Source organism: Leguminivora glycinivorella, chromosome 3 (genome assembly GCF_023078275.1).
Source record: "Leguminivora glycinivorella isolate SPB_JAAS2020 chromosome 3, LegGlyc_1.1, whole genome shotgun sequence".
NCBI classification, from domain to species: domain Eukaryota; kingdom Metazoa; phylum Arthropoda; class Insecta; order Lepidoptera; family Tortricidae; genus Leguminivora; species Leguminivora glycinivorella.
Genome location: NC_062973.1, coordinates 25,212,018 through 25,224,108, shown reverse-complemented (window position 1 = coordinate 25,224,108; position 12,091 = coordinate 25,212,018). Strand labels below are relative to the sequence as shown.

At 39.5% G+C, this 12,091-nt stretch overlaps 1 protein-coding gene across 2 annotated transcripts; it reads left to right on the top strand.

The window, feature by feature from the left end:
* The first annotated feature begins 4,534 nt into the window (after window positions 1-4,534).
* Window positions 4,535-12,091, top strand: LOC125224748 (facilitated trehalose transporter Tret1-like). Of its 2 annotated transcripts, none has more exons than XM_048128196.1 (8): window positions 4,535-4,717; window positions 5,228-5,457; window positions 8,080-8,257; window positions 8,683-8,828; window positions 9,687-9,819; window positions 10,053-10,267; window positions 10,776-10,964; window positions 11,647-12,091. In XM_048128196.1, the coding sequence occupies exons 1-8, from the start codon at window positions 4,645-4,647 to the stop codon at window positions 11,863-11,865; spliced, it is 1,383 nt and encodes a 460-aa protein (XP_047984153.1). In that variant the 5' UTR covers window positions 4,535-4,644; the 3' UTR covers window positions 11,866-12,091. The 2 variants fall into 2 exon arrangements, with proteins under 2 accessions (XP_047984153.1, XP_047984154.1); XM_048128197.1 differs by having other exon boundaries at window positions 4,551-4,713; window positions 11,647-12,090.

The following is a 12,091-nucleotide window of genomic DNA, read 5'->3' as shown; positions in this document are numbered from 1 at the left end:
TTCTACTGCGATACGGGTCTCCGTGAGCCCCGTAAAATAATTTGCTGGCCCGTACGGGGTTGTGGGCACAGTATCGCTAGTGCAGTGCTTACTGAAATACTTGTTATCGGCAAATTAAAAATGAAGCGCTCGAACCACACGTTAGAACTACTATATTCCAAAAACAAAGGTTATCCCACACAATAAACGTCAAAATCACCACAAATTTACATCTAATTGCAGGCAGGTAATTAAATATATGTTTTTAATATGTAAAAACGGTGGTGGTTTATCTTATTTTATTTATCTTTGTTACTTAATTATATTAACTACTTTCACAAAAATACAAGAGTGCGAAGTATCATATTTTTGATGTGTAATTTTTTTATTAAAACAGCATATACATCGATTTTTTTATTTCCCATCACTACTAATTTATCGACCTTAATACGTTACATGCGTTACGGGGTGTACTAAACCCCGTATTTTTTCAATTTTAGTGCGATACGGGGATAAAATAACCCCGTATTTTCTTTTCTATATAATTTTCTGAGTTTTTATCGTATCCACGTGCGGGGATAATGAGACGAAGGAAATTTCATACTCTTACAGTTAGTCGAAAAAAATATTGGAAAATCCAATATTTCAGGAACTTACAGCACTTTTAACAGACTTAGGCGTACGGGGCACTTTTATACCCGTAACGCACTACGATGTAAACTATTACGGGGCGGATTGGGCCTCGTAACGCACTAGATTTTGGGTTAAGGTTTTGGTTTGCCGCAGCGAACGTGTTAAGGGTGCCTTTCCACCAGAGATGTGTTATGGATGCTTCTGATATCCACAAGCTGCTTAGTCGAACCCGTTCCTACTAGCGCTACGCTTTGTGAACAGTGAACATGATTGGTGGATATCAAACACTATCACGTTGCGCATCTCTAGTGGAAAGGTACCCTAAAGGGCCAGCAACGCGCATGTGGAGGCTCTAGATTGGCAGGCGTCATAGGCTACCGTAACTGCTAATCACCAGGCGGATCGTACCCGTATTTACCATGGTGTGGGACATATGAAAAAAATTACATTGCTGAAATTTATGTTTTAATTACTTCCTTTCATCAAATTTATGATTTTTATCATTTTTTATTTTACCAAAATAGTGAAAAATATTTATATTTTTGCTAAACATCAACGCTATAAAAAAATTTGCCGTCTAATTCCCCATAAGTTGATACCAGAGACGATTTTTAAATTTTAGGATTTTTTTTCCATAGTAATTTTTCATACAACTTTTGGCGGTCGAAAAAACGCATTTTGCATAAATATATTTTACTATATTTTTAGTATGTCAAAAAGACACACACAAAAAACTAAAAAAACCAAACTTCGGTTCTGTGGTAATTATTATGACCTCTACTATATGGTTTTCTCAGCAGTATCATTGTACTATAGCCATAGGTACATTGCGTGCTGAATTATTTTTAACCCCCTACGCAAAAACGACGGGGTATTATAAGTTTAACGTGTCTGTCTGTCTGTCTGTTTGTCTGTCTGTGTGTGTCTGTCTGTGGCATCGTAGCTCCCGAACTGCAGGGTTAGCACATGATTGCCGCGAGACTATGTCGCCGCGAGATAGACTACCCGTCCTTATGTCATTAATACAGTTAGAAGAAGAAGTCTCATCTATCTCGCGGCGACATATTACTCTCGCGGCAATCATGTGCTAGGCCTACTGATGAACGATTTGGATTTCGTTTTTTTTGTCTGAAAGCTGAGTAAGTCTCCCAGTGTTCTTAGCCATGTTTCATGAAAATCGGTCTACTATGTCGCGGTCGGGGGTTTTTTCAAAATTTTAATTTTGTGCTTAGGTTATGTATGGATACAATTATTACGTAAATTTTAAGTAAAATTGATCTAATTATATGAACGAGTATGTCGTATACTAACAACTGTGAATAGATTCGCTTTACATACTGTATACTAACGGTTGCCTTTACAAATCGACAAATCCAATTGTTACAAGTAAACATCTCTCAAAGATATTAGTACCCTCAAATTAAATAGCATGACCCGTTTAGGGTTCCGTATTCAGCTCGGAATCCCTCCTAAGTTCCGTAAGTCCTTTGTTTAGGCCGCTTGTTAATGAAGAAACTCAAGTACTAGCTGAAGGTCAAACTTCAAAGTACACGTTTGGGCTTTGGCCCTGTCTTAAATGTCTAGATTAGAGGCTTAGGTCTGCCATAACTATGTATACCTATTTAGACTTCTTACTTCGACGATATTTTCTTCAAATCTATACTGATTAGATAGAGTCTAAAATACTGATTTAAACTTCATGATTATTACTAATAACCTAACCACAAAATTAAAATTTTGAAAAAAAATCCCCGATATAGTGAACCGATTTTCATGAAACATGGCTAAGAACACTCCCGACTCATTCAGCTTTCAAACAAAAAAAAACTAAATCTAAATCAGTTCATCCGTTCGGGAGCTACGATGCCACAGACAGACAGACAAAGAGACAAACAGACAGACAGACACGTCAAACTTATAACACCCCGTCGTTTTTACGTCGAGGGTTAAAAATAAGGTTTAAACGGAGACTTAATCGCGTATCACTAGATTCAAACTAACTTCTTCAGAAGCCAGTCTTCTCTAAGACACGGGGACGACGCCATCCCTGAAACGTTGGAAGTTAGTTTTATTTTAAATGTAGTGATACGCGATTAAGTCTCGATTTTACGTTATTAAATATGTATTTCAAAAGGCACAATGTTCTCCTTAAAATAACAACAAGAGGCAGAATCACCCGGGTTACCTTTTCATCTGATTTTTGAAACGAACGAAATCCGGCTTCATACATATTACAAATGAGTTAACCAGTAAGGTTTATAAGGGAAAGCTTAAAGAACAACAATTAGGACAAGAAAAACTTCTAATTATTACCCATTATATTACTGTTGATCAACCCGCATATGAAATATAAGCAAACAAAGAACAGTGCAAATAGCAACTGTTACACATAATATTATTCAATGTTTATTATCATATACAGGCAGTCCAGTAGAGTGAAGCCAAATACGTAATTAGTTATTTTTAGAACGAGAGAATTTTGATAGCTCTTCGTGTGCTTAATTTGAGTTCCGCGCAAGCGAGAGATTCTATTTGTAAATTTTCGGATAGTACATTTGTCGGTCGGTTAACCAACCAAATACAAAAACCCAGCGGTATTATTACTGAGCAACCTGTCCTTAACTATCTTATTAGGTCGTGTAATGTTTTAATTTACCCTCAACTCACATAAGGAGCATTTCGAGGGAAGATTTTGATTATACTTTTTTAAATGCCTAAATATACAGACTATAGATGTAAATACATACAAGGGCTTCCGGTTCGAACGCCATCTTAGCGGTCTCGTGTCGTGAATAATTTGTTTTTCTTTTGCTCATTAATGTTTTAAAGTGTAATATCGATAGCTTATTCTTATTATGCAGTAAACTAATGTTGTAGTGAGAAGCTGATGAAGAATTAATCGCGAAACGCGTTTAGCCTCCTTTTTGTCATCTACGGCCGGTAGTCCACGTGCTCTTGTAAAATCTAGCTATCAATTTACAAGTGCTAACTCACCGTACACTGTTGTACTTACCGTACCAATATCATTAGTATTAGCTCATATCACCTTGACACTGGCGAAATAGTCCCAATAATGGACTGAAGCCAGTTAATAAAATAAAAAAACGGCCAAGAGCGTGTCGGGCCACGCTTAGTGTAGGGTTCCGCAGTTTTCCGTATTTTTCTCAAAAACTACTGAACCTATCGAGTTCAAAATAATTTTCCTAGAAAGTCTTTATAAAGTCTACTTTTGTGATTTTTTTCATATTTTTTAAACATATGGTTCAAAAGTTAGAGAGAGGGGAGGGACGCACTTTTTTTTCCTTTAGGAGCGATTATTTCCGAAAATATTAATATTATCAAAAAACGATCTGAGTAAACCCTTATTCATTTTTAAATACCTATCCAACAATATATCACACGTTAGGGTTAGAATGAAAAAAAATATCAGCCCCCACTTTACATGTAGGGGGAGTACACTAATAAAACATTTTTTTCCATTTTTTTTTTTGCACTTTGTTGGCGTGATTGATATACATATTGGTACCAAATTTCAGCTTTCTAGTGCTAACGGTTACTGAGATTATCCGCGGACGGACGGACGGACGAACGGACAGACAGACATGGCGAAACTATAAGGGTTCCTAGTTGACTACGGAACCCTAAAAATACATACAATTTATCACCTCTAAAACAGTGAGAATATATATTTGCCTGCTCAGCAAAAAGGGACAAATTTAATGACCTCCAGGAAATCCATACGAATTTTTTTTCTCACACATGTGAGAAAAGGAGAAAATTCGTATGGATTTCCTTGATGTATCGTCAGTACTTATTATGAAACGTCCCGTACAATTATCTCATTACCTACGTCTCTGTATACAAATATACAGCTTTTACAAATAATCAGTCTGCATTTCTATTTCTACATCAACGTTTCCACTGTTTTACATCAGTAAACAAGTTGTTTAAAACATTCATTTATATGTTATAAAAAATATTATATTCGCGACCATTTAGTGAGTTCGTGGTGGATAAAAAAATTGAAAAAAGATGGAAAAGAAAATAGAAAATGAAAAGAGGAAGGTCACACGTGTATGCAATGGATTTCTGGTGTTGTTGGTAGGTGAATACTTAAATAGTTGATAGGTTCGAATTCGGGCATTGTGTTTTAGAACTTGATACCGTATTTGGGCCATTTTTTTTTTAAAGTTGTCCACCCCACTTTTTTTGTAACATGAGTATTTTTTACGCGATTAATACTCAGCATCGCGAGGTCCTTCGATCCTGATAGGAGAAAAAAAATGTCCCAAGATTTCCATACATTTTTTCGAACCTTCCATTCCGTTACCGCCATACAAAATGAATGAAAAAATGGTAACGGAATTGGAAAAAATCCTTGGGACACTTTTTTTCTCTTATTAGAATTGAAAGAGCTCGCGATTCTGAGTGGAAACCACATAAAAATTTCCAAATCCAAAAAAAAGTAGGGTGGACAACTTTGAAAAAATGGCCCATTTAAAAAAACGTGTCAAGAATAGTGGGGGGGATCCGCATAAAATAATGCATATTATAGTTCAGTAATACAGGCCTTGTTTGCTGATTAATGTCCAGTTAAGACTAAGAGTTCTTCCAGCAAACTCGACTCTCTTCACGTACGGGCTACAGGCGGGCTGGTTGTCCCCCTCCGCCAAGGTCCTTCAATCCAGTTCCTCTCCCACGGGGGCTCCGCTGACAGACAACACCCTGGGCTGGGTCGCCAGCCTCATGCCTATCACTGCGGCGTGCACTGTTCCACTGTTCTCCATACTCGCGGACAGGATCGGGAGAAAGAAGAGTATTTTGCTGATGACTGTGCCGCAATTTGTAAGTTAACCGACACTAAGGAAGTTTCCGATATACTTGTCTGGGTCACTGGTGACCTTCAAGCAGGTAATTTTTCGGACAGCGGCTGTGGACCATCTTGGGGACGTTGCCCCAGGCAACAGTCACCTTGAGGAATACCACAGATTTACTTTGTACTTATAACTATTTATAACATTTGTAAGTTCTGTTTTTAAAAACTTCTGTTTATTTATCATGATATTTTGACTCAAAATATTGCGGCGCAGGCCAGGCCAAACGAAGTATTTTTCTAAGAAGAAAACGAAGCGCCTGAAGCTCCGGCTTCTAACTAAAGGTATAGTAAAATTGTCACTCCGCGGCGATTTATGCTCAACAACCTCTGTAACTCCAATACGAAAGAGCGATAGAGAGCTGTAAATAACTACGACACGATACGGAACGTCGACCATTGTAATCTTGGTTATAAGGCTGGATTTAGCGTGAGTCATCCTTTGAGGATATTAAAACAAAAGGAAATTTCTGCTGACTGCTCTAGTGTTGAGTTCCTCACTCGTGAGGCACCTCATTTGTACCACTCATATTGTTAATTTGTCGCAGTACTTCACACGGCAAAAATGTATTGCATCACACTTCAACTCACCGCACCTCATTTTACTCGCTTGTGACAGTCGCAACACAAACACGCCTCACAAAGCATTCACGTACTTCAAATGTCACAAAAACGTCAAAACTCATCATCCACACGCGCGCCTCGCGGCCCTCAAATACTCGCTCGCAACAGTAGCAACACAAACACCTCATTCCTCACAGATCATGCACATACTTCAAATGTCACAAAACGTCAAAAACTCATCATCCACTCGCGCGCCTCGCGGCAGACGCGGCCCTCCAACTCCGTCGCGAGAGTCGACACCTCAAATGAAGTGATCAACCACACGTTCAGTTACCGAACTACAGACCTTATGGCCGGGACAAAAGGTCCACCGATAAAATAAAATGTATCGTTTGACTCGTTTGTACCGGAAATCGCTTTGTACCGGAAAGACAGAAGAGGCACTGTGACAACAACACTTCAAAAATCCTTTCAAAGTGAAACAGATAGTTACGTTTACCATAAGAGGGAGTGAGACAGACACACGCGGGCTTCAAATTTGCCTCACCAAAAATACGTTACACATGACTCGAAAGAAAACAATCTTATGCGCCGCAAGTTTTCATACATTTTACGTCTTTTTGATCCCAGGATAGTTAACTTGCTCGCAAAAATCGCGCGAAAAATCAGACGATTTCGCGTGAACCACATCTTTTGTCTCTGTCGCATTTGTGAAGTCATGAATAAATGCAGCTGAGATGCAAAATGTTGTTTTTCGCGGCAGGTCTTCATTTTTGAATTTTTTGATAGCTATTATTGTGCTAACACATTGACCAGTATAACGTGATCTACCGCAGCAATAGAGTTTGTATGGCTATTGTTATGTGCAATCAGGGAGCTCTCTTAGACTGGACGTTGAAATGGTAACTCAAGTGTTTTGAATATTCGGAATACCAAGCATACCAACACAGAGGGCCAACCACTGAGAAGATGCGTTTACGAAGCTTGCTTAAAAACAATTACAAGATTACTGACCGAAATATAATATAAATTATGTGAAGCATGGTAGTTTAATTAAGTATTTAATCAGTAATAGAAAGAATAATTCATTTCTTAATTCAATAGAATGATAAATAAATCCGACACGAAAAGTAATTCACAGGCGGTTGACGTTGACAGTAATGACAGTTTACAGAAGAAAAGTTAGTTTGTGTGTATTTGCATAAAGTTTAGTTATGTCCTACAGTGATAATACTAATAAATGAGCCAAAATGTAATAATGGTGACAACTTTTACACAATCAAATATACCTGTGATTCTGCCTTAGTGTCATTTGTGTGCAAAAAAATAGTGAAACTGAACTGAAAAGACTTACCGGCGTCGCGAATGTTGATGGTGTTTTTAATTACTATCATATTGCTTTTAAAACACATGGAGTGGTAAGTTTGTTATTTTTATGTAAAAGTGGTACTAATTATAAAACAATACGAACTTTAGTTTGTTTTAAAACATGCAGTTTTATGGTAACTATGCTAATCAAAGTATGTTATTATTAAGCTGTTAATAATATGAAACCACTGTAATTTGTAGCAGTAATTTAAATGGAACAAACTGTAAATAATATTATTCAATGGCAAAATTAGACCCAGTTCCATAAAAACATCAAATTAAGTTGTTATGCAGGCCTCTATGACAGTCCTTGAAATATTTTTTAATTTTATCTATTTTCTCTTGTTAAATGTTCAAGTACTCATTATGACTAATGAAATTTAGTATGTATAAAGGATATTTACCTAGTACACAACTACACATACTAGTTTTTGTTGCCGATGGATTTTGTCAAACAGCCGATGCTAGAAATTATATATATATATACAGATCAGTACCTCACCTCATTTGAAGTAAGACATTGTAACACCTCATTTTTGGAAATGAGGTACTCATACAAACTCATTTGAAATTGATGTCCTACCCATCACTAGACTGCTCCAAATACTGTGAAAACATTTGGCCAGTACTGGTCTATGAGAAACATTTTCCTTTACTTCCAGGGTTGCTGGCTTCTCAAACTCTTCGCCACAAACCTGACGTACCTGATTATAGCCCGGATATGCTACGGGCTGGCCGCTGCTGGTTGCTTTAGTGCTGTCCCCATCTACAATAAGGAGATCGCTCAGGATAGCATTAGAGGTCGCATGGGGTCTATGCTGATCTTCTTTCTTAACCTAGGTAATTGCACAGCACAGTCGAACGATTGATCGTTGTTCATTTCTTTTAAAATCTTCTATTTCATGTTTCTTTTATATATTAATGTACAATTGTACATTATACATATTGCAGCAGGATTGGGGTCAGACCCAGTAGGTAGTCTAACTCAGAGCATAAATAAATATCACTTGATTATGTTCAAATTCTATTTAGAAATACAATAATTCAGCTCCCCAAGTACATCATACCAGTTCTTCATCGTACATGGCCAAGCATAGGCCTCTCTTCTAGTGTGCCACTTCTCTCCTCATTCCTATTCTAAACTAATCTCATTCAGTTGTGACCCGCAATTTTCTGAATGTTACCCAACCAACCAACGTATGCCACGCACTTTTTATATTTGTGTTCCAAGTACATATGATAGTACTTATATGCTTTCATTTCAGGAATATTAACAATATACGCATTAGGAGCTTACCTGGATTACTACACAGTTCTGTACGTGGTGTCTGGGATACCGGTTCTCACTTTTTTTTGCATGCTGAAGTGCCCAGAATCCCCTGGGTACCTGGTGAAGGTTGGCCGGTACGATGTAAGTAAAACTTCTCCCCAAATATTCTCTCTAAGTGTTTCTGGTGCAGACTTTTTACAGTACGTACATGGTATTGCTTTCTGGTACTAAAGCAAGAATGTCGAAAACACAAAGGGCCATTCAAATATAATGATCGGAGCTGCCAAAGCTTTCATAAATATTGGAACGTGCCTCTTTTGTCAAGACGTTAAAGTGTGTGTTCCGATCTTTGTGATAACCTTTGGCAGATACGGTACATCTAATGACAGCTGTATTGTAAATCATTATCATTTATTACTCAGGAGTACTAAAAATCTTGTAGTTAAACTAACTATTTTGGCTTAGTGATCCAAAGTGAATCTTGGCCTCCGAAACGAGAGATCGCTACCTGTCCCGATCCTGCGCAGCCTCTTGCCAGTCACTGACTTGAAGCCGACGCATCCGCCACCACACTGTCCTCCCAGCGATACCCGGGTCGACCCGCCGGACGGCCACCAGCCGGTCGACCCAAGAACACTCTCTTGACAGCCCGATCGTTTCCCATTCTAAGTAAGTGACCGAACCAGGAAAGTCTGTGGGCTTTCGTTTCAGCGATGATATTGGGTTCGGCCACTAATGCCTCAACCTCGGCATTTTTCCGGATCCGCCAGGTGCCATCGTCTCTCTGAATCTTTCGAAACTTGCGAATCCCAGGATCTTGCGAAAAATCTTTCTCTCTTACTTACTGTACTTACTTAAAAAAATACAGAAATAAAACGGTCTTAAGTGACAACTCTCCGCTGATGCTGACGTCATACTCAGTGTCCATATACTTAAGATAATTACAAGTCACTGATTCTTATGTTGTAAATGTACGGTCGATTGGTGATATACTTACAGGAGGCAGCCGAAAGCTTGTCTTGTCTCAGATGTCTTCCAGCTGAAGACCTATCTCTGCAAGGCGAACTCGAATATATGAAGAAACAGGACGAATATTACAAGACCCTTCCCAACCTCTCTTTGATAGTTATTTGTAAGTACATTTATTTGATATTGGGGATGTTATACGCCAATGTCATTTTGGCATTTTGATGTAAGTGCATACCAATTTTCAGTACTGAACTTTGGTATTTTTGTAAATTTAGACATTTTACTACTAATTGGTTTTAACATTGCGACATTCTAAGAACATGGTATTAAAAAAATTGGTTGTAATCGTCTGTTTTCCTCGCCGTATTCGCTAAGTGACCTCTAATATATTTCCAGTTAAGAACAAAGCCTGGCGCAAGGCCTACCTGATCTCCACGCTTCTGATCGCCGTACAAGCGTTAAGCGGCAACTTCGCTCTGGTGACGTACGGAGCGAACATCGTGTCGTCTGTAGCAGACATGAACGCTGAGCTGCAGACTCTAAGCTTCCCTACCATCATGATGTTGGGCTCCGTTGTGTCTGTGTGCGTTACGGAGCGGGTTGCAAGGAAGGTAAGCCTTTGAGTAATTCCATAGCAGCCTGCCTAATTTCTAAAATCAAGTTCGCTATAATACAAGACCTGTGACAGGAGAAAAAAAACTAAGACAGGTTGGGTCAGGAACATAGCAACAATGGTTGACCTGAAACTTGGTGTGAACCATCGGTTTTGAGTAAGCCGAAGACTGGGATCCACGTAGGTCCGACGTCAGTGAGTCTGTTTTTAAATCCAATCTTGAAGCAAATATAAGGTCAGACATCATACTAGTGCGCGGCAACTTCGCTCTGGTGACGTACGGAGCGAACATCGTCTCGTCGGTGGCAGACATGAACGCTGAGCTGCAAACGCTAAGCTTTCCTACCATCATGATGCTGGGCTCCGTCGTGTCTGTGTGCGTTATGGAGTGGGTTGGGAGAAGAAAAAATAACTATTAGAATTCTTGATTGCACTTGAAGCATAAATAATAACTCTTTTTGTAATAGAAAGCCCAAAATAAAATACATTTATATTTATTCCACCAGAAAATCCTGCTATTCTCGTACGTGGTATCAGTGCTATCGCTCGGCACGTTGGCGACCGTGATGCTGCTGCCGAAGGACACCGTACTGGGCTGGCTGATGCTGCTGGCCATCACCGCGTCTATGTTCGTGTACGCCGTGGGAGTGCTGCCAGGTCCTTATATCATCATGGCGGAGGTATTTAACATTCAGGTGAGATAAACCAAGGTTTACTAATATGATGACAATGATTATTAGATCCTGTTGTCCCTCATCAGGGGCTCTTAGGAAAGATTTGCACTGATCCCTGTCCTGAGACGGCCTCCTTTTCCACCGTGCGCCTTCAGATAGTTCGTGGACGACTTCTGCTTGATCCGGGAATATATTCCAAGCCTGCCCTTGCTTAGACATGTGGTTGTTTGGTTTAGCGCTAACAATCACAGTATTTGATGTAAACGAAGGTAGGAAGCATCGCAACTACGGTAATATGCAGAAAATAGCACATTCCATGAGGTACATATATCTCTGAGAAACCCCGGAGGGTATGTAGTATGTATGCTAGGTCTCTATATAGAAAAGTGAGACCTTTTTTTCGGACGACGAATCTACGGTTCAGGTAGGTACTTATAGCCAGTACGTACAGAGGACATTTGCACATATTGGAACGAAAGCTAGGGGCTGAGAACCTGATGGTGTGTGACTATCAGGAACACGAAACTGCACAGAAACAGAGTAGGCATTATTTTGTAAGGTGAATGTGCTGTCCCAAGGGTGCTGATATTACGCTGTGTCGGGCTTGCTTACGTAATTTTTCAGGAGGTATTTCACTAGCCTGACCTCTCTTTTTGGACGTATTCAGAGGCAATATCCATAATTATCCTTTATCAATTTCCAGATCCGAGCAAAGCTTATGGGTGTAGTAACCTCCCAGGCGTGGCTGATGTGCTTCACGCAACTGGCGACCTTCGCGCCCATTAGCGCTGTTCTCGGCATGTATACGTACTTTTACATTTGTGCTGCGATGAACCTCCTCGGAGTTATTGTGGTCCTGGTACTTTTGCCTGAGACTCGAGGGAAGAGTATTGAGGAAGTGGAACTTGAGTTGGCAAAGTAGACACTGTATGAAATAAATATTTCAGTTCAATTCGTTTTTCTAATTTTATTAAGCTAACGACCTTGGCGCCCATCAGCGCAGCTCTCGGCAAGTATACATACTTCTGCGTTTGCGCTGCGATGAACCTCCTCGGAGTTGTTGTGGTCCTGGTACTCTTAGTCTGAGACTAGGGGGAAAAGTGTTGAGGAAGTGGAACTTGAGTTGGCGAAGTGAGGACGCTGTAGGA

Bases quoted from the DNA above. Each gene is read 5' to 3' on its own strand.
- LOC125224748 (XM_048128196.1), top strand. From the start codon at position 4,645: ATGGAAAAGAAAATAGAAAATGAAAAGAGGAAGGTCACACGTGTATGC. The intron at 4,718-5,227 runs GTGAATACTTAA...GAGTTCTTCCAG, and splicing joins ATTTCTGGTGTTGTTGGTAG to CAAACTCGACTCTCTTCACG. The intron at 10,965-11,646 runs GTGAGATAAACC...ATCAATTTCCAG, and splicing joins CGGAGGTATTTAACATTCAG to ATCCGAGCAAAGCTTATGGG.